Source organism: Drosophila hydei, unplaced genomic scaffold, assembly GCF_003285905.1.
Source record: "Drosophila hydei strain 15085-1641.00,03,60 unplaced genomic scaffold, DhydRS2 tig00008139-arrow-pilon, whole genome shotgun sequence".
NCBI lineage: Eukaryota > Metazoa > Arthropoda > Insecta > Diptera > Drosophilidae > Drosophila > Drosophila hydei.
The window spans coordinates 638,565-659,418 of NW_022045847.1; the positions used below are offsets into that span (position 1 = coordinate 638,565).

General features: G+C 38.5%; 5 protein-coding genes across 9 annotated transcripts in view; 2 read left to right on the forward strand and 3 right to left on the reverse strand.

The window, feature by feature from the left end:
• The window catches only part of LOC111598626 (centrosome-associated protein CEP250-like), a 32,501-nt gene extending 26,987 nt beyond the window's left edge, over positions 1–5,514 (reverse strand). For 4 of the 5 annotated variants that reach the window (XM_023313966.2, XM_023313965.2, XM_023313964.2 and 1 more), the window contains exons 1-4: positions 3,858–4,398; positions 1,538–2,244; positions 1,417–1,463; positions 5–239 (exon numbers count right to left, since the gene is read on the reverse strand). In XM_023313966.2, the coding sequence (XP_023169734.2) occupies positions 5–239; positions 1,417–1,463; positions 1,538–2,011 (756 nt within the window). In that variant the 5' untranslated portion in view covers positions 2,012–2,244; positions 3,858–4,398. Of the gene's footprint in view, positions 1–4; positions 240–1,416; positions 1,464–1,537; positions 2,245–3,857; positions 4,399–5,295 lie in introns of those variants that run through there. The other variant, XM_023313963.2, reaches the window with a different exon arrangement.
• Positions 5,515–5,951: 437 nt separating this feature from the next.
• LOC111598549 (T-complex protein 1 subunit eta) lies at positions 5,952–11,998 on the forward strand. The gene is made up of 5 exons (XM_023313841.2): positions 5,952–6,125; positions 6,479–6,739; positions 6,795–7,614; positions 7,670–7,993; positions 11,529–11,998. Exons 1-5 carry the CDS (start codon positions 6,123–6,125, stop codon positions 11,753–11,755), a joined length of 1,635 nt encoding a protein of 544 aa, XP_023169609.1. The 5' UTR covers positions 5,952–6,122; the 3' UTR covers positions 11,756–11,998.
• On the reverse strand, positions 8,611–11,246 carry LOC111598548. The gene is made up of 2 exons (XM_023313840.2): positions 10,811–11,246; positions 8,611–10,351 (listed from the first exon to the last, which is right to left on the reverse strand). Exons 1-2 carry the CDS (start codon positions 11,148–11,150, stop codon positions 8,721–8,723), a joined length of 1,971 nt encoding a protein of 656 aa, XP_023169608.2. The 5' UTR covers positions 11,151–11,246; the 3' UTR covers positions 8,611–8,720.
• Positions 11,999–12,158: 160 nt separating the features above from the next.
• Positions 12,159–13,182, forward strand: LOC111598550 (transcription factor Adf-1). Its single transcript, XM_023313842.2, has 2 exons — positions 12,159–12,497; positions 12,563–13,182. Exons 1-2 carry the CDS (start codon positions 12,284–12,286, stop codon positions 13,108–13,110), a joined length of 762 nt encoding a protein of 253 aa, XP_023169610.2. The 5' UTR covers positions 12,159–12,283; the 3' UTR covers positions 13,111–13,182.
• A 1,601-nt stretch (positions 13,183–14,783) lies between these two features.
• Positions 14,784–15,754, reverse strand: LOC111598575. Its single transcript, XM_023313879.2, has 2 exons — positions 15,662–15,754; positions 14,784–15,587 (listed from the first exon to the last, which is right to left on the reverse strand). The coding sequence occupies exons 1-2, from the start codon at positions 15,710–15,712 to the stop codon at positions 15,045–15,047; spliced, it is 594 nt and encodes a 197-aa protein (XP_023169647.2). The 5' UTR covers positions 15,713–15,754; the 3' UTR covers positions 14,784–15,044.
• Positions 15,755–20,854: the final 5,100 nt, after the last annotated feature.

The following is a 20,854-nucleotide window of genomic DNA, read 5'->3' on the forward strand; positions in this document are numbered from 1 at the left end:
ATACCTGGGTTTTCTCCTCTTTGGTTTTGTTTGCTTCCTTTAGCATGGCAATTTCATTAGTCAGTCTTTGGATTTCATAGTTGATTAGGCCATCGGCGGCCACATGGCCGCTGCCTGCCTCTGCGGAGGCCAGCTCGTTGGGTTTCTTTGTTCCATTTGATTTTCTGGTTGTCTCCAGAGTCTGCTGCAGCTTCTTCACTTCGGTTCGCCACTTTCGGCTGTCAGCATCATTCTGTGCCCTGCAAGCAAATCAAAATATCGTTCAGTTTGAGTCATTCTGCTGGAATGGCACGTTCCATACTCTATGAACTTTGTAATGCTAAATGAAGCCTAATTTTGATTCGCTAGACACCTTTTACTTACTAAGAAATTTTGTTGTACAAATAAAATGATTGCTTATTAGAGTATATTTCGTCATACTATAACAATGCACACAGTCCCATTAAGTGTCATTTCGCATGATTCAGCACACTTAAGCAGAACATCTAGAATAAGCTAAGCAATTGACACCCCCATCTCAGCTTCAGTGCAATCTGATTAGTCTAGTGCATGATCGAGGCAATTGAGAGATGGCCACTTCATATTAATCGGCCTCACAGCATAACATATATTTGGTTACTCTCAACTGGCCTACCTCTCTCTATCCATCTCTATTTTTCTATCTATATTTCTTTCTTTATTTCTCTGTATTTTTCTCTCTCTCTCTCTCTCTCTGTCTCTTTCTACCTCTTTTACTCTCTGTCGTTTTCTACCTCTTTTACTCTTTTTGTCTCTATCTCTCTCTCTCTCTCTCTCTCTCTCTCTCTCTCTCTCTCTTTCTCTCTCTCTCTCTCTCTCTCTCTCTCTCTCTCTCTCTCTCTCTCTCTTTCGTTCTCTCTCTCTCTCTCTCTTTCTCTCTCTCTCTCTCTCTCTCTTTCTCTCTCTCTCTCTCTGTGTCTCTGTCTCTCCCTCTCTTTTTCTCTCTTTCTATCTCTCCCTCTCTCTCTCTCTCTCTCTCTCTCTCTCTCTCTCTCTCTCTCTCTCTCTCTCTCTCCCTCTCTCTCTGCCGCTTTTTACCTCTTTCTCTCTCTATCTATATATATATATATATATCTCTTTCTGTCTCTCTAAATTTCACTCTCTCTTTCTATCTCTCTATGTCATTTTCTTCCTCTTTCTCTTTATTTCTATATCTCTCTCTCTTTGTCTCATTCTTTCTCTCTCTATCGCTTTCACTTTCTCATTCGCTCGCGCTCTCTCTTTCTCTTTCTCTCTATTTCTCTGTCTCTCTCTCTCTCTCTCTCTTTCTCTCATTTTCTCTCTCTCCCTCTCTCTTTCTTTCCCTGTCTCTCTCTCTCTTTACTTAGTGATACATGAAATATTTGTGTAGAAACAAAGAAAGTAGCAAGTGTCATCCCAGTATTGAACGGTGCATACCTCAAAGCGCGCACAGCACCACGTTCTGTTATCAGGCTGGACTTTAGCTGAAAATAGAAAATAAATAAATAAATGAAACTAAGTAGCGCAACTAATTATTTGCTATATATTATGTACGTACCTCATTCACTTCCAAACGCAGCTGCTCGGCGAGTGCGTTTAGCTTTTGTATTGTGTCCAGATTCTCTTGAAGTTTGCGCTTGAAGCGCTGCGGCGCAGCGGAGAGCACGTTGATGCCGCCGATGATAACGGGCCGCTCCACCTTGCTGGGCGGCCTGGCTGCTGCCGGCTTAGCGCCACTTAAGTCGTCTGTGCCGTTATGGTCCTTGTAACGGGGTTTAATATTCAAATTGATGCCTTCGATGCGTGTGCGTTTCTCCTGGTTGACGGCATCCCCAACGGAGGTGAGCGATGCGCTCAGCTTCTTCTTTCTCTTCAGTTTATTTTTGCCCATATCTTCATGGAAGCTCTGTTTCTCACTGGATTTCCTTTCGTGCTCCAGTTTACGCACTGCCCCATTATGGGGCAACAGGATGTGTGCGTTTCTCTCATTTAACCCTTTGCTAGAGGTCGTTATCATTTGATTTTCAGCCATTTTATCTGGTGTATTTACGTATAAACTCTATAAAAAATATAGCTGTCGTTTGTTTTTTTTTCTTTAAATATATTTTTATATATTTTTAATATATATGCTGCATATACGGTGTGGTCCGACCTACAGGAAAGTCTCCACAGACTTTACGCGATTCATGTCATATATGTATATACATATGCTAATACATATATATTGCTCAAGTCTGCACCCGCTGAGTACCATTTAGGATTTATCTGCAAGAAAATTGGAAAAGTATTTGAGAGGCTTCCTTAACATTTGCTCACAGCTAAGCGCCTTGTGCTCTTTGCTCATTTTCCTACTCGTTCCTCAAATATATATAAGAGGAATATATTGGTTCCACCTTGATGTGTATTTATACATATATTTATACTCCCATATCAGGATTATATCCTTCTATAGCCAGCTCAAAATTGAGTCAACAGTAACCCACTCGCCCCTATACCATAAACAATATAGAAAAACTCTCCAACTAGAACTCTAAACATTTAAAAAGTTACTGATGATTTCTCAGACAGATTAATTATGATAAATCGGAAAACAAAAATATAATAATTAAAGCTAACTGTATTTCAAAAGTGAACGAGTATTAAGCAGTCGGTTGCATTCGTTCTCTTTTGTACTTGTTTTTTGTTATATTTATCAACAAGTTTAGACCCCTTTTATTGATTTATACAGCAAGCGATGTGGCAAGTGCCATTGCTATTGTGTGGCATGTGGCATGTGGCACACATGCAAGTGCATAGATAAACCTACTAGTTAGCGTTACTAAGTAAGTTCTTACTACATCTAAAATGACGTCAAGCGGCACGCCTTATAACATGATATATGTGGAACCACCCGCTGGGGCGTTGCTGTACCACGCACATGAAAATTGTATTTTATGATGGGCAAATGGAACACCACACAAAATTCTTTACATTGTTCATGCATCCGCTTAATGCTAACAATACTGAAATATATATATATATATAGACTATATAGTATATATAGCAGATTGAGAGCGGTTCATAAGGCACACGCTCTCGAGCAAAATTTTAAACGATCATCTTTATCAAGGCCACCGATCTACATATGCTTCACATACTACATACTTATACATATTTGCATTGATACTAGTATATAGTAGTAGTATACATGCACTCTCGTGTGCTTTGAGTATATATAGTCGATAAGGCTGAGTCTCTATAAATTCTGCTTAAGTAACTTCTAGTTGAAAAACAAAGTAAATTTAATTAAATTTTTAATTTAATTAAAAAAGTGAGACGAAATGAATGAAGTGTTATTCGGGTTGAAACACACGACATGGTGACATCAACATCAAGCGGCAAGTCAGGCCGCCTACAACAGCCGACAACCACGGACACGTAAAATTTCCCTGCTTTGGATGTGCACGACTAAAATATACCCAGCAAGCACTTACTATGACTTAGGAAATTTTCTTCAAAATGGTATTTAACAACGTGAAACAGAGTATGATATGAAATTAAAACTATGTCTCTACAACTTACATATTCGATAATAATGGATGTACGATCAAATAAAGTATCTCTCCCAATAGAATGAAGAGTAGTATAAGAATGATAAGCGAATGACAATATTTATTGTAAGTTTAACATAAGTCATATAGCCAGCTTTAGCCATTTACAGGGTATTTTCGAAATGAACAAAAATGATTGCAAATTTTTGTTTAATTTCGAAACAACTTTTCAGTTCAAAATGAGCTGAAGATTTCGAAATGATGAGTCGTTAAAATACTTCTACAATATATCTATAGATAATTCCAATGCTGATTCATTCAAGATCATACACATATATATATACGCACCATTAGTGTTGAAAACCTTGGATATCTATTAACTAGAACAAACAGTTCGTTTTTGGTTTTGGCGCTGCTTTTGCTGGCATCTCGTAATTAACATAAAAGAAATTGTTGCTCTCACTCCACGAAAGTTTCGTAACAAAAAAACACACACGAAAATGTTTATTTACTTGTCGGTCTCTTCTGTTTCTCGCAGTGTATTTCGCAATGACGTCAATATCTATACTAAAGTTTATTTTAGTATAGAACGCGCCGCGTACTAGCCAAAGAAAATATACATATACTGAAATTGAAATTGTAATTGTTTCAATAAATCATCCTTCGAATATATTTTCGCACTTTTCACACAATTCGTTGCGCGTTCATTTCCCTTCTTCTGGGAGTTCGTAACAAGTTCAAAAATATTTTAGCTGCTGTCGAGTATCTAATGAGTATTATTCTATGTTTTAATCAATTGAGTTCCTTAATTACTTAAAACGTTCTATTCTAGTTTCGTTTTGCTTAGCGGTTGCGGAGATCTTTCGTTTCGGTCGGACACCGATTGACTAACTCGACAGAAAGCTTTTCTGTAGCTTTTCACATTTTGTTCCATTTAATTAAAGAAAGCTTTGGCATTTGTATATCTCTCTGTGTGTGAGTGTATGGGGACTGGGGTCAATCGCCGTCTGGAGGGGTGTAAAGCTCTTGGGCCAAACCAACGTAAGTGCTCAGCAGGAACCAGGCGCTGCCGGAAACACCAAATTGTTTAAATCTTAAGTTTTTGTTTTGACTGCATTCATAACAAAAAACATCAAGACAGACAACAACACAGACCGGACTACTCGACGAACTGATACCCTGCAATTTTTTTTTTGTTGGTTGCATTCGAAAAAACCAAAACAAACCTAGAGTGCCGAAGAGATGATAGTCTATAAGTTCCGCCTTTCTCCCAATATCTTTCAAATAGAACATCATTCAGGCGTGTAAATCACTGGAGCAGCTGGACATAATCGATATTTAATGCCAGCTAAGGTCGTAAATATTTATCGATAATATTCCACAATAGCTCAGAAGCACTAATCAATTTTGCGAATTGGAGCAATTACGCATAAGATAAGTATATATTTATAGATATTTGAATTTAAAAGATATTGCTTTTAAGTTGCGTGTATAAATAGTGTAATTTCAGCTCAATGAACACAGAATTTTTGGGCAGGTCACACGCTTTCTTAACATCTTTATTAGACCCCATTTCTGACAGTTTTTAATGGGTATACACGCCATGAAAACTATTTGATGCCGGCAACAGCAGCTGGAGCTTTACAAATGACACATAAATTTTTGACAACGACTTAACGACATGTTGAATGATGGACACAATTAGGACAGCCAGATTTTACATAAATAGAACTCTTAGCCAAAATCCTATGCAATCGAGTATTATTATATATCTAGAAATACTTACTTCTTGAATGCAATTACATTTCGTTATCCAAGTTCGGTGTCGTAATCAGTTTAATTTGCAAATTCACTTGACATATTTCGTTCTTTATTCGATTTAGTTAACGTTAAGCAACTAAAATTCCAATTCCATTTTACCGAATTAGACTTAGGTGAAAACTATTTGAACATCGTTTATACATCAATTGGCTTTAGTTTTTCTTTTTCTTTATTTATTTCTTTTTTTATCAGCTCCTCTGCTCGAAACGAACAACTCACTCAAGTTGAGCGGTCGGAACAAACTAAAAAGTCGCAACACATTCTAAAATGGAATATGTTGTGTGGAAGATCGCAATATTATAAAAATAGCTAGAAATAACGCAGCTATATTTGAAGTTTGTGCAAAAGGGGACAGATACAATAGCAGAGCTGCACAATTTATCTATAAAAGGATATATAAAATATTCCCTTTAATCATTTCCTTCTAATTACAAACATAGGCATATCGTAGTTATTTGAAATTTTAAATGCTCTTGTAACGGTCCCATTTAAATTATCGTGCTGGTCAGTACATACTTCACAGTTCTACACTCGATGTACAATTATTAACGATAAATATAACGCATAGTATTTTTGTTCGATACATCCAAAAAATACTCCTTTTTGACTAGTCGTCATTTTAAATGAGTTAGCAGCTCTACTTGAATATCGTTACTGCTATCGATAGCACGCTGGTCTGCCGCTTACTCATTGCGGAAAACGTGAAAGAAAATCGTATTGCCGCCTGTCTGCTACCAAAATTGATTGTTTTAGCTAGTATAAACGTATAACGGCAAATTCCATCACTCAAATATGGTTAGTTAACATGTAAATTAATATGTAAAATGCAAATGCAGCAAATTGATTAATTTATTTCAAAGAAATGACAAACATTAATTGTTAAAACACCATGTGCGCCGCGTGACTCCAGTTAATTTTTATAATTTTCGAATAAGTCTAATAAACTAATAATGTAATATACTAAAAGTACTTATTAAACTGCATTCAAATGCAGCTGTCTATCATGCGGCACACAAAACATAACCTTCAAAGAAGCTTCTCGTAAACCGACAACCCCTGCAGTGCCTTCTCTTTCGCTCTTGCTGCAAGCTGTGTGGAATGACGGAACGGCTGACTAACTTACTGTTACATTTTATTTCGTTCTACAGCAACCACAAATTGTGCTCCTGAAGGAAGGCACCGACACGTCGCAAGGCAAGCCGCAGTTGATATCAAATATCAATGCCTGTCAATCGATTGTGGATGCCGTCCGCACTACGTTGGGGCCGCGCGGCATGGATAAGTTGATTGTGAATTCACAGGGCAAGGCAACAATCTCGAATGATGGCGCCACCATCATGAAACTTTTGGATATTGTGCACCCCGCCGCTAAAACATTGGTAGACATTGCCAAGTCACAGGACGCCGAGGTAAGATTGAAGTCAAACAATTTGTTAGTCACGTGACTTAAAAATCAATCAACAGGTGGGCGATGGCACCACCTCGGTTGTACTGCTGGCTGGGGAGTTCCTCAAGCAAGTAAAACCCTTTGTTGAGGAAGGCGTCCATCCACGTATTGTGATCAAAGCCATACGCAAAGCACTGCAGCTCTGCATGGAGAAAATCAACGAGATGGCGGTTCGCATTGAGAAGCAATCGAAGGAGGAGCAGCGTGCTCTACTGGAGAAATGCGCTGCAACGGCGATGTCTTCAAAGCTTATACATCAGCAAAAGGATTTTTTTTCGAAAATCGTTGTGGACGCAGTCCTGTCGTTGGATGAGCTGTTGCCACTGAATATGATTGGAATCAAGAAGGTTGCAGGCGGCTCGCTAGAGGAATCGCAGCTGGTCTCCGGTGTTGCCTTTAAGAAGACATTTTCCTATGCTGGCTTCGAGATGGCACCCAAATCCTATGAGCAGTGCAAGATAGCTTTGCTCAACATCGAACTGGAACTGAAGGCCGAACGTGATAATGCTGAGATTCGTGTGGACAATGTCAAAGAGTATCAGAAAATCGTAGATGCCGAATGGCAAATATTGTACAATAAATTGGCCAAAATCCACGAATCTGGCGCAAATGTGGTGCTCTCCAAGCTGCCTATTGGCGATGTGGCCACACAGTATTTTGCCGATCGCAACATTTTCTGCGCTGGCCGCGTCCCTGAGGAGGATCTCAAGCGTACAATGAAAGCCTGCGGCGGCGCCGTTATGACTACGGCCAATGACATTAAATCTAATGTACTTGGTTTGTGTGACCGTTTCGAGGAGCGACAAGTGGGCGGCGAACGTTTTAACTTATTCCAAGGTACGCATCAGTTATTATTACTTATGATGCAGATCTAATCATATATCATTTGCAGGCTGTCCCAATGCTAAGACCAGCACACTGATCCTACGTGGCGGAGCCGAGCAGTTCCTCGAGGAGACGGAGCGCTCTTTACATGATGCCATTATGATTGTGCGGCGTACCATTAAACACGATTCGGTTGTTGCTGGCGGCGGTGCCATAGAAATGGAATTGTCCAAGGTTCTGCGTGACTATTCACGCACCATTGCGGGCAAGGAGCAATTGCTGATTGCCGCCATTGCCAAGGGCTTGGAAGTGATTCCACGACAGCTGTGTGACAATGCTGGCTTCGATGCCACAAACATTCTCAACAAGCTGCGCCAGAAACATGCCCAAGGTAAGTGAAATTCCTATAAAAATCTGATAGTTATTTGCAGCTTTATTTTGCTAACTATTTCAATAATAATCATGCCAAAGTTAAATATATCTTAAACTAATTTATGTTGTTGAAGAACAAGTGCTAAATAATTACATATTTTATTATAATTATTTATATTAATATTAGATATATTCTTATCAGATTGATTACTCTATTATTTTGCTTTTACTATTGAACCCATCCATAGATGTTTTTCGCAAAAAGGAGTTTAAAATGAAATCCATATGGCTCATTCCTATATGTTCGCAATTTCAAACGAAATAGGCTGAAATGCAAATTTGCAATTTATTTCTTGCCATAAATCGAATATTTGAATCACGTTTCGATAGACACCAATTTTAATGCTTATAGAACTTGTTACAGAAACCTTACATCTAGCTTGGACTTTGAGAATTTAAATATTTCAACGGAGAAATACTATTATATAAAAATATTGTTGACTTTAAATATTTTCAATGAACCGGTATACATATATGCACAGGTATATATATAATATACATTTTAATTTTTGGAAATAACAATAATAACCAGTGTTTAGTTTAGTTTTTTAACAAACCTGAAGTCAAGAATCTGGTAATAGGCATATGATTCAAAAATTTATCCATGTCTTGTCTTGATAAGATTGAAACTAGTTTTCGGCTAAAATTTGTATACGTCAAAACGGTTCATTATGTTTTTATTCGTCTTAAATTGAATGTGAAATAGTCGGACTTTTCTGTTGCTGCTGCAGTAACTCGTGCCACAGGCGAAAGCACGGATTTAGACAGAGACCCGGCATATCCGGGCAGAGTTTGCACATGTACTTAGTGAACTGTAACATTCCACCTTTGTGGCAATGCCTGCAGTTCTTGCGCGTTGGTTTCCCATTTCGCTGAATAAGTATCAATTCGTGTTTGGCTTCGGCTTCAGGCTGTGCGCTTGCTGCTGTCGTTCCTCGCTGATGGGCTCTCTTCGAATGTTGTTGCTCCTGTCGCTTGCTGTTCGCATGAGGCGTTGTTGGTGATGTTGGCGGTGCAGCAGCAGCTGGCGACGCCTGATCCTCCTTGAGCAGAGATTTAATGATGCTTACCCGAAACTCAGCGTATGTCTTCAACTTGGTGGCATCGAAGCCGCGCGTCGGCTGCGCATTGGTCACGTAGAGCACATGTGCATTAAAGACCAGCAGATTAAGCAGAAAGATTGCCAACTGCTGCTGCTGCCGCAAACCCGCACAGCTCGGCTGGCAGCTGATCAGCTGCTGTCGTGTAGACTGAGCGGTGGGTCGCAGCTGAAAGTCCAGCTCTTGTATGAGCTTTGGTCGTGCATTTATCTTCTGCATGGACATCTCCTTAGCGTAGATAGCCAGGCAATCGGAGCTGTAGAAATAGACGCATTTTTCTCGGCGTCGCCGCCACTTGGCCATCATTAGGGGCGTGGCATATCTAGTAGCTATGCTATTTGGCGATAGCTGCTGATAGATGAGTGCCTTGCTATTCCCATATCGATTTCTGTCCAGCAGTCCGCTGCAATAGGTGCCCATCTTGGCCAGCTCATGAGCCAGTCCATAGCTGCCATAATATTTACACACATAGACGCTGTGCCCGCGCTGCCCATGCGACTGGAGCAACTGTAGCGCCAGCTCGCAACGATGTGCCACCAGTTGCCGAGAATTACGCGCCAACTGTGGCGGCGGCTCCACTCGTTCCGGCAGCATACGTATAATCAATCCACTCTGCTCGCTAAGCAGGTGCAACATTAGTGCATTGCTGCGATGCTTCAAGGGCAGCTCGTTGTGGTAGTTAAATTTTCCCTTCCAGTGGACAATGGGCTCATTGAGCACCAGCTGCTGTCCGCTAGCATATAACTCCGACATACGCGCATTGTAGAAGTTCAGCAATTTGCCCGCATCTCCAGCAGCTTTACTTTCGTTTGTGCCCGCTCCTTGTAGCTTGGCAAAGCTGATCGACTGCAGCAGATCTAGATAGCGCTGTTGCCCCATTTTTGACGTGAATCCCGCGAATCCTTGAAATGTCTGCTCGCTCCAATAGTCGCTCAGTTGCGGTAATTTCATGTCACATATCAGCAAGCTCAGGCCCATAAATGTTTCCAGCTCCTCAGCGCTGGCCTTCAGTGTGGCATTGCGGCCATTGCAACCACCTGCTAGCTGGCCAAAGAACTCAACGCGATTGCCCAGCAGCTGGTTAAAGTAATACAAAGGACAAGTCAATTTCCTCAGTGCCCTGAATCCCGTTTGTCCAGGAGACGCGTAGAACTTGAATATCAATCGTGGCGTTGTTTGCTGTGCTGTCCACTCCGGGTCGTAGTCATCCACTTCATCTAAAGCAAGTGAGATCGATTAGAAGTGGGAATTATAGAAGCAGTATATAGTGTGTTTAGTAAATTACTAAATGATTAGGAGCGTAATCTGACAAACTTCTGAACTTTAATGGTTTTGGAGGAATAGTTCATTAACATTACACCTTTATTTCAATTTAGAGTGACGATTTTGATATGTATTCCATCGTAAATGTTTTTAATTACCCTCGTAAATATCACCTAGACACAAACTAAATTTTCAAATTAACTTAACTGTTCATTATAACCTCACTTATCTTATCAATAACGGCCTATATCATACATATATTATATAAATAAATATATAGTACATTTATATATTATTTATATATAATTATCATAACGCCATTTGACAAACTCAAATACGAATTGCTCTTTTGACCATATTTAATAGCTGTAAAGCCCCCGAGTATTGTTTTTCTATTGTTGTAAAATTGTTACCATCACAAAAAACATCGTGCGCTGCACCAAAGTTAATTTCCGAATAACCATCCTCGTCTGAATCGCTTTGCTGATCCAACTCCGGTTTTTCATCCTCAATTACAGATGGCACAACTGTTTCTGTTGGTGTTGTCACTTCATTATGACTTGCCACTGCGAGCTGTAGCTGGAGTTCTGTCAGATCGGGTTTTATGTCCACACAGTCGTAGTCGGCCAGGGGATAGCTGCTGGTTAGCAGAGGTTCCGTTTTAACATCCAAACTCTGACGCTTAACCGGCGAGCGGTGCACGTCCTCGCGCGGCTTTAGTTGCTGTTTACGTTTGCGCCCCGATGTTGACATTTTATTTTATTTGCGTCTATTTGTTTGTAAATTATAATATAGAATTTTCTGCTCGAAATAAGCGCGTGTCTGTCTTGGCAGCTCTTTCGTTCGGCATTTCTTGTATATAGTGTGTGCTCTTTCGCTCCAATTGCTAGCCATTGTGTGCTCTTTCGCACCAATTGCCACCATCTGCATATTTGCTGCTCTGTCTTGCGCGCGGTCGTTTTTACAGCGGCGATGCCAACTTGCTCTAAATTCTAGTTGCTTCGTTAGGGAAAGTTTAAAGATGAGCGAGTCAAGAGCGAATCAGCACGAGTAATTGAATTGTTCGATATATTTGTGAGTTGATTTTTAAAATAATTTATTTATTCATTTTATTTCCTTTTTTATTTTAAGGTGGCCAATGGTTCGGCGTTGATATAACCAAGGAAGACATTTCCGATAACTTCGAGCAGTGTGTGTGGGAACCATCAATTATTAAGATAAATGCCCTCACCGCTGCTGCAGAAGCCGCGTGCATGATACTGTCCGTGGATGAGACAATAAAAAGTCCCAAAGCCGGTGAGCCACCTATGGCTGGTGGGGGCATGGGTATGGGTCGTGGAATGGGCAGGCCCATGTAAAACAAAAAATACAATTTAAAAAGGAAAAACAGTTGAAATCAACACAAAGCTAATCATCAACCACAACACTCAATCAATGCGTTTCAAACATTCACTTGCACCGCTCGCCTAACTTAACACTCTATCACATGTATTAGTTGTCATAAAACGCAGGCTTTCTTTGTTGCACTTATTGAACAATCTATGTAATAGCTGACCTATGTCTAATAAACAAAAATAAAACATTATTTTTCATAACACAAATACAAATCTAAATTATTGCTTAATCTAAAATCAACCTGATTTCTTTATTATTAGGCTTCTGTAATAAAGTAGAGAAATAAAACTATTTAAAAGTTGACTATCTTTTTTCAACTATCTGGCAACACCATTGGCGATTGTCGTGCGCTTTGCTAGCGTTTTCATACGCGTCTCGCATCAGTTCTTAGCTGTTTTTGTAGCCAGCACGTTCTATACGCGCGCGTTTTACCCACAATCACACATACAAACACAGCCATTTGCCGCATAAACAAGAGCATTTTTATAGCGATGGGCAATCACAAGGTGTTAAAAACGGCTGGAATCAATCTGAGATACTCCATGTACGATTTTATTGAAGCTGTGAAGAAACATCACATCATTTGGGATCGAGAGCATGAAAATTTCCACAACCGCGAACTGCGCGATCTGGCCTGGCAGCAGATTGGCCAACAGCTGTGCAAGAATTTCGAAGTGGCGAGCAGTGCGGAGAAGCAGGAAATCGGTAAATTATGCTATAATTGGTCAAAAATAGAATCATCGTAAATTTGTTTAATACAATTTTTCTAGCAAAAACTTTGCTCAAACGTTGGAAAAACACGCGCGACAGCTATTTGCGCGTAAATCGGCTGCGACAAAGCGGCGAAGAGATCTGCCGCGCCTCTTACATTTACGAAAAGGAACTAAGCTTTCTACTTGATGTTAAACCAGAGGAGGAGACAGATACGCTAAAAGAAGAACCGAAGAAACGAAAACAATTTCGCATATCGCGCACCCCAGTTAAGCGCCGTCGTGCATCCGAGAATCCTGTCCTAGAGCAAGATAATAAAGCGACATTAGCGGAGGATGGTCAACACTCGGTGCTGGATCACTTGAATTACACAACAGATACCAACTCACCCCTGCCTGCCGCTAAAGGAACCGAAACGAGTAGTTCCTACACTGCGGAACTCAATAATTCATCTGCGATTCCTGCACCGGCAATCGCTGCTGACCCTGATCCAGATCAGGCATTTTTCGATAGTATAAAGCCGCATATGCAGCGCATGAGCAGCGATCAAAAATTAGACTTTCAAATCCACGTGCTGAAAATTCTTCGACATTTTAAACCAAATTAATAAGCTTAAGTACCAACTATAACTTTAAGATTAGTTATAAGCATTCCTAAAAGAGTTTCACTGTATTTATTGAAGCCAGTCATTCTTTGGCCTATCCATGTTATTTTTTTAAATATTAAAAGGAAAAAAATTGCAACAGCAAAATGAAGCTTTACATCGATATATTACAACTATCGATACATACGGGCCAGGCCTGACTATCGCCATATGATCGTAGTGGTAAATAATTATCATATCAAAATCAAACCAATAATAACAAATTTAAAAAAAAAAAACACTGATTAGTCCACAAGTTGTGGCACCGTTGTTGTGCAGCACGATTTGGTGCTGTCAACGACAGATCCCTATATATCGTCTTATGCTGTTAATGTTAACGGCGAATTGTTCTGTTATGACCCTGATCTGAATTCTAATTTATGAACAGTTTAATAGTGTTTAATGATATTCCAAGCAGGAGATTAAATATTTTTCTGAAACGTTCCGTTCTATCATCATACCCAGATCAGATATTTTTTAAGAATTTAACTGAGCTGGTTCTACCAAATATATAAGGCAACCCTCGCATATGTTGCTTAAAGTGGTTCGATCAGTTTTGGCTTAAACCTGTATTTAGATACAACTTTGGCCAGTCGAGTTATTTATATACATTTACAAATGTACCAATTTATGATTTCGCCAATGCTCAGCAGATCTTTTATATGTATACAACGAAATACAAATTCACAAAATACAATTGTCCTTATTGACATATTGAATTGACATATTGAAGCGTTAAGGGAAACTGCAAGCAGACAAGTACACCAAATGTTGTAAGTGATTGAGTATCACATATTTGAGATAAGAGTTCCACTATACATATTTAAGTACGTACCCGCATAATTACATACATATGCAGCAGTGTTGTCAAGCTAATTTGACGCTCCCGCTAAAAATGGCATTTTAATTGCGCAAACAGCGGGATTTTTAGCCTTTTTATATTATTAACTCACTGTTTCTATTCTTTCTTCCCTCTGCAGTTAACTGCTTAACGTAGCATATTGAGTGAGCTGCTCTGATATTCACAATACATACGAACGTATGTGGTGGTTGGTTTCAGGTTTCGGGAATATCAAAACTGAGGAATGGTGAGAAACCCCTATTGCACAGTCTGTTCTCTTCATGCCCATTAGCAACGGCTCTGGCAGCTGCTCGGCGCACTTTATGTGTGGCTGTCTTTGTCTGCGACTACCTGAGGTCCTCCACTTATAACGTATTCCCAGCGTGCGTAACGTATTTTCCAAGGGACCAACCCTGGGGAGATTTAGGTCAGATGAACGACGCTCTCTCCCTCTCTCGCTCTCTGTATGGCAACGTCTTCTACCTGTAGCAATGCCGAGCACTGAAGTGGAACACCAAAATGCAACGACAGGAAGTCCTTTTTTCTGAATGCCACCTTTACTTATTGTTTCACTTAATAGAATTCGGCTTTGTTCGGCCCGTTCCTTGGAATATATGAGTATGGCTATGTATTCGGCTATTAAGCTGAATTTAATTTTTTAAAAACCCTAGCAGAGAGTATTTTCATTAATACTGTTAAGCCAATACCACCTATGTATTCTTGATCCGCTTGCTAGGCAAGTAGGTTTCTAGAGCCCAATAAAAGTTACTTGCATCGATGCCATATAACTACATATATTTCAATCGAGTTCAAATTGATTGTCTCTGATATTTTGTGTTCTTAAACATAAACTTAGCTTACGCATTGTCCATCATATATTTATAATTTATATATACATCTTAAGATTGTTTAGCTATAGTAGATTCCACTCTCTGATGCTAGATGGAATTCCCTTGGCTATTCGCGTTAAGGCAATTTAGGAGCAAAATCCCAAAGGAAAATGGAGCAATCTAGAAATCTATTTGTGAAGGGTTTCTTAACTGTGGCGATGCTACTTTTAGCTTTCTGCTAGAACGATCTGTGTATTTTTATATGTGGTCCACGCGGCGTCCGCCCGCTGCAGATACTCGGCGACCTGCTGATGCTTTGCTGGCAATTGATACTTGTCCAGGGCCAGCTTGAGCAGCACAAACTCCAATGTGCGCACCCCGCCCGTGTTGTTTGGCAATTTTAGGGTATCAACAAGTGTCAGATACTTGCGCAGCTGCTCCACCTGCTGGCCGAAATGGCCATTCTCTAGACAGGCATCCACATCGTTTACATAGCGCATGGTTTGTTTGAGGCGAGCAGCCAGTTCATTGCTTCGCCCCACTAGGGGCGAGAGCTCGGCATTAAGTTCTTGCACCACGCGCTTAGTATCGATCAATAGGCTGAACGCTTCCTCAGTATATCGATCCTGCTCCAGCCACGATGAGTTTACTTTACTATCCTGTATGAAAACCTGATTGCGATCCACCAAAATGGTTTTATCTATAGGTTCAGTTGAGTTTTCCGGCTGTTTTACATTGAAATCCAGCGAAAAGTGAAATATAACATTTGCCTAAGATGCAAAATAAATTATAAGCATTTCGAATTTCTCCAATATATAATAGTTCGATTAGTTAATTCTCTTGCCTGGCTTAGATGTATGGCACCGATGCACAGTATTAACCAAGTGGGAGACATCTTGCAACGTAGCTGGAAACAGTTCAACTGGAATCTCAGTTTCGATGAGCGACTGATCACACCATTTATTATTGAACCCTCCGCTTATCGCCCCAAACACAGCGAGTTCCAGTGAACTGATAACAATTTTTACTACTCAATGAATGGCAGGCAGCAGTCAACCCACAGGTTCAAATCTCGCTGACCTCTCTGTCGGAGCCGATCGCCAAGTCACGTGGATTACATTCGTATTCCAAATTCAAAATTCTGCTGTGAAAACTGCAAGTTCTTGACCTTAAAACTCAACATATTGATTTTGAGCAGAGCCAGTTCGAGTCGGAAATGTCTTATTTGTGAATTAAGCCGAACAGAGACGAATCTAAGCCTCAAATAATATAAATTAGTCTACATATTAAATTTTATTTTATATTCTTCATCGAATAATATTTCAAACCAGATTATTTCTTATCAATGAATTCAATATCTGCATAATTTCGAGTTAAGGTATTTATATCTGAGTCACGCTGTCGACCAACATTATTTAAATATCCCGAAGTGTACTTATTTACGTATGTACATATGTATATATCTATTCATATATATAAATATATGTGTGTATGTGTGCGCTTAAAGTTTGTTTTGAATATAGAATTCACTCAAAGCCGTACATAAATGAATACCGTAAAAGCTTTTTATAACTGTGCTTAAGTATGTATGAGTGCGTACACTTATGCAAGCGCCAGTCTGTGGGCTCACAAATATGAAATGCAATAAATAGGATAAGCCGCATGACTTGGACCAATTTAACCATCGAAACAAAAGTAAATACATATTTTTTTATGTACATATGCATGAGTATAAATAAATATTTTACATACATGTGTACATATATTGTGAGTATTTGATTGTTTTAAATACGATTATGGTGGTTTTGCTTTGTCTTGCCGCAAGTCACGTAGGCCATCTGAAGTCGCTGTTTTTAATATACATTTAGAAACCGAAATTTAAATATGACCCTATATATACAAAACATACATACACAAAACGTAAATGGAAATGGTTAATATAATTTCCTGTTAGTTTGCATTTAATTAGACCACCTATATTTTTAAATTATGTTTCTTATTTTGTCGGTGTATTTCATTTGCAATTTGATTTACTTAGCTTGAGTGTCTCTTGTAGACGAAACACAACTGTACATAAATACGTACATAGTTATATATAACATGCATGCATACGTATGTAATCACATATAATGTACATAGATTCACAATATGTAAACTACATACATGTATGTACATATATATGTAAGTTCAAACATTTGTTCATACAGTGCTTTAAGCAACTACATACACACTTACACGCATTTGCATCAGACAGAGACGTTGGCTGCAATGCCAACAGCGCTGCGCTCGCAACTTTAAGCAAACAGCAAAACAAAAAAAAAAAACAAAACAAAACAAAACAAAAAAACCAGCGGGCAAATCAATAGTAGAAATTGCGCAGTAAAATAAAATAATTCCATAGCTTGAAAAGCCGTTGGCAAACGCGTCTGCAAGCAAACGTACATGCCTACATACGCATAAACAAAATACATACGTATACACATATGTATACGTATACGTATACGAGTATACGAGTATTTGTGTTCCAAAAATTATTTTTATATTTTTCAATGCTTACGTATTATGTATGTATGTACATATGTCACACCTATGTATACACTTGCACACATATGTCATACTAAGTTTGATTGTATTGCCGGAGCGTCAGAGACCAACGCAGAAAGCTTGTAATAATGAACGACGTTCGACTGCGTGCGTAAATGTGTGTGCGTGCGCGTGTGAGGGCATATTAATGGTTACATACAGACACACTTACAAAAATACGATTGTATATAAATAAATATATACACATATAAAGATATGGGTATATTTTGGTATGTGCGTATGCCTTTATTTATCTCACAGATACAAACTGCGTAGACAAAACTACGGACCACCGTTTTGCTCCCGTCATGTTGTTTTGAGTTAAAGTTTTTTCTAGGTTTTTTTACATGAACTCGTATTCGCTATCATCGCTACAACTATGGACAATGGGGCGGGAGGTGGAATTCGTGGTAGTTTGGAGGAAGGCGCTCCGTAGACGTAAACATTTGCGAGTTAACGTCAACGTCGCGCTATTTCTTAATACACATGCCTTCATATATTTGTGTACATACAGTCTGTCAAGAAACACTTTACACAGTGGAAAAAATCTCAATTTTTTGACTTTATGTAAAAAAATAAAGAGTTTTTGTTTAATTTAACTAATTTTTTTTAATGGTTAACTGTTTAATAGGTATTTTTAAATCAAATTATAGAAAACAGAAACAAAAACAATAATGGTGAAACTTAAAAAACAACAAAAACTTAGATTACTCATATTTTACACTGTCAAGAAACTCTTTACACACTTCTTATATATTGTTCTAAATTTAAAATGTAAAACTAATTATAACTAATTTTGAAATACTTAATATTTAGTATGGCCCCCCTTAGCATTCTGTACATGTTGGAGTCTTCTTTTCATTGAGTTGACCAAGTTTTGAATATACTCTAGGGGTATCTTCTGCCACTCTTCCAGTACGAAAGCTTTTAGCTGTCCACGGTTGGTTGGATTCCTTTTTCCAACCTTTTTCTTTAAATAAGACCACGCATGTTCGATTGGGTTGAGATCTGGGCTTTGGGGTGGTGTATCCAAGACCTTTCCGCAGTTGTAAAGCAACCAATTACGTACATTATACTCCTTATGTTTTGGATCGTTGTCTTGGTAAAATTTAAAAGTTGGCCGATTTTCACTAATAAAGCCAAATTTGGTTGCGCTTTGGTGTAAATTTGTCTTCAAAATTTGAAAATATTGCTCGGCATTCATTGTGTTTTCAATGAATACCAAATCACCGACTCCTTGGCTGGAAATGCAGGCCCAAACCATAACCGACAGCTTTCCAAATTTGACTGTTGGAATGATATTCGCTTTGTCGTAAGCTTTAGAGACCTTTCGCCATACTTTGGGCGGACCTTCGTTGTAATACAACATTATTTTGGTCTCGTCGCAAAATATAACGTCCTTCCAATACTCCTCTGGGTGCCTAAGCATAGTAAGAGCAAAACAGAAGCGCTTTTCCACATTTGTCGACGACAGCAAGGGTTTCTTACGTGCCACTTTCGAAGAATACCCATGCCGTAGAATAGCCTGACGGATCGTTTCGTGGGACACATCCACACCACACTCTTCTTTGAGCTCCTTGGCAAGAGTTCTGGTCGAGATTTGGGGATTTGATTTGATCTTTCGCATCATAAGGCGGCTTGCCCGATCAGATATCTTTTTTTTTCGGCCACCCACACCCTTTGCCTCAAGTCTTCCCTCATTTTCCGCGCGACTGAGAACGTTGTATATGGTTTTTCTTGACACAGAAAACATTTCCACTAATTCTGGAACTGATTTGCCCAACTGCCGATTGTAGAAGATCAATTGGACAACATCGAAGCTTAATCTCTTTCCGGGCATTATTAATCAAAATTTGTATTGCTTTTATATGTGTACTCAGCCAAATTTCGCACAAAGTGAAAAATAAACACAAAAATAGAGATGCATAGACAGATTCTAAAGGCATAGTTAACGGTAAAGCCCCGTTATTTCTTAGAATCAGAGCAAAACAGATGAAGAGAACAAAATGTGTAAAGAGTTTCTTGACAGTGTAAAATATGAGTAATCTAAGTTTTTGTTGTTTTTTAAGTTTCACCATTATTGTTTTTGTTTCTGTTTTCTATAATTTGATTTAAAAATACCTATTAAACAGTTAACCATTAAAAAAAATTAGTTAAATTAAACAAAAACTCTTTATTTTTTTACATAAAGTCAAAAAATTGAGATTTTTTCCACTGTGTAAAGTGTTTCTTGACAGACTGTATATGTATGTGTGTGTCGCGGCTATTCGTTCCACTGTATTTATCTGCACGGTTGCTGTTTGATTGTAATTATCGCAAGCAGAACCCATAAAAGAAAAAACCAACAAAACATATGTATGTTGTTTACGTGTTTTCTTCAAAACAACTTACATATGAGCTCGGTATATATGTATTTGCATATGCATACATGTATATACGTATGCTTACTTATGCATTAAATGTAAGTGCGTTTACATATTCGTTAGCATGTACATACATAATATACGTATAGAGTATTAAGCATAAAAATATATGTACAGTGAAAGCTCTACTAACAGCTTTCTAGTTACCATATGTTTTAGTTACAGGATAAACAATCGGGCTTAAGGAGTTTGGCTAAGTATACGCGTACTTACGTACATAAATACATATATATACATATTGAAATAGATTTTACGCATAAACACATACATAAGCGTGTCTGTGTATATTTCCACAGGGCATGAAATTCGTTTGTTGTTCAGCAATATTTTTTGATGTTTCTGTTTTTGTAGCATGGAGTGATTTCGCATGTTGAAACTAATGGGACATACATATGCTCGTGAATATATACGTGTGTGTATGTCGACATGTCTGCCTGCTCATACACACATATATATATATATATATATATATATATATATATATATATATATATATATTTATATATATATATATGAGCATACATGCGTATATACAAACACGCATACATCTACGCTGTAAATCCAGTTTTTATTTTGCGACAACGTTTAATAAACAACTCTTCGAAGCGATCAATTCTTCCTCTTCTTTACAGTAGGCTGCGCTTATTTCTTTAACCATGTCGCCGAGGCGAAGCTGCTGCTTGGCACGTTTACTGTTTGTTTGTTTTTCTTTTGATACATATGAATGTATATGTATATGAATATGTGTCTTTGTTCAAATAGACGACAAGCAACCACCAATGGTTTTCACAAGCACCGATGCAAATTCGCAAATGTGTGCACATATATATGCATGCATATGTATGTATGAATGTGCGTACATACATTTGTATGCAAGCCAGCTAATACTAGTTCAAAGAAACCGTGTGAAATGAGTCATATTCAAACATTTATATTTATGTACGTAAATACTTATATATGTATGAATTCATGTTAATATTTGGAGCGTAGTAGACTAGTTTTTCTATTTTTTTGTATTTTTGTTTTAATTT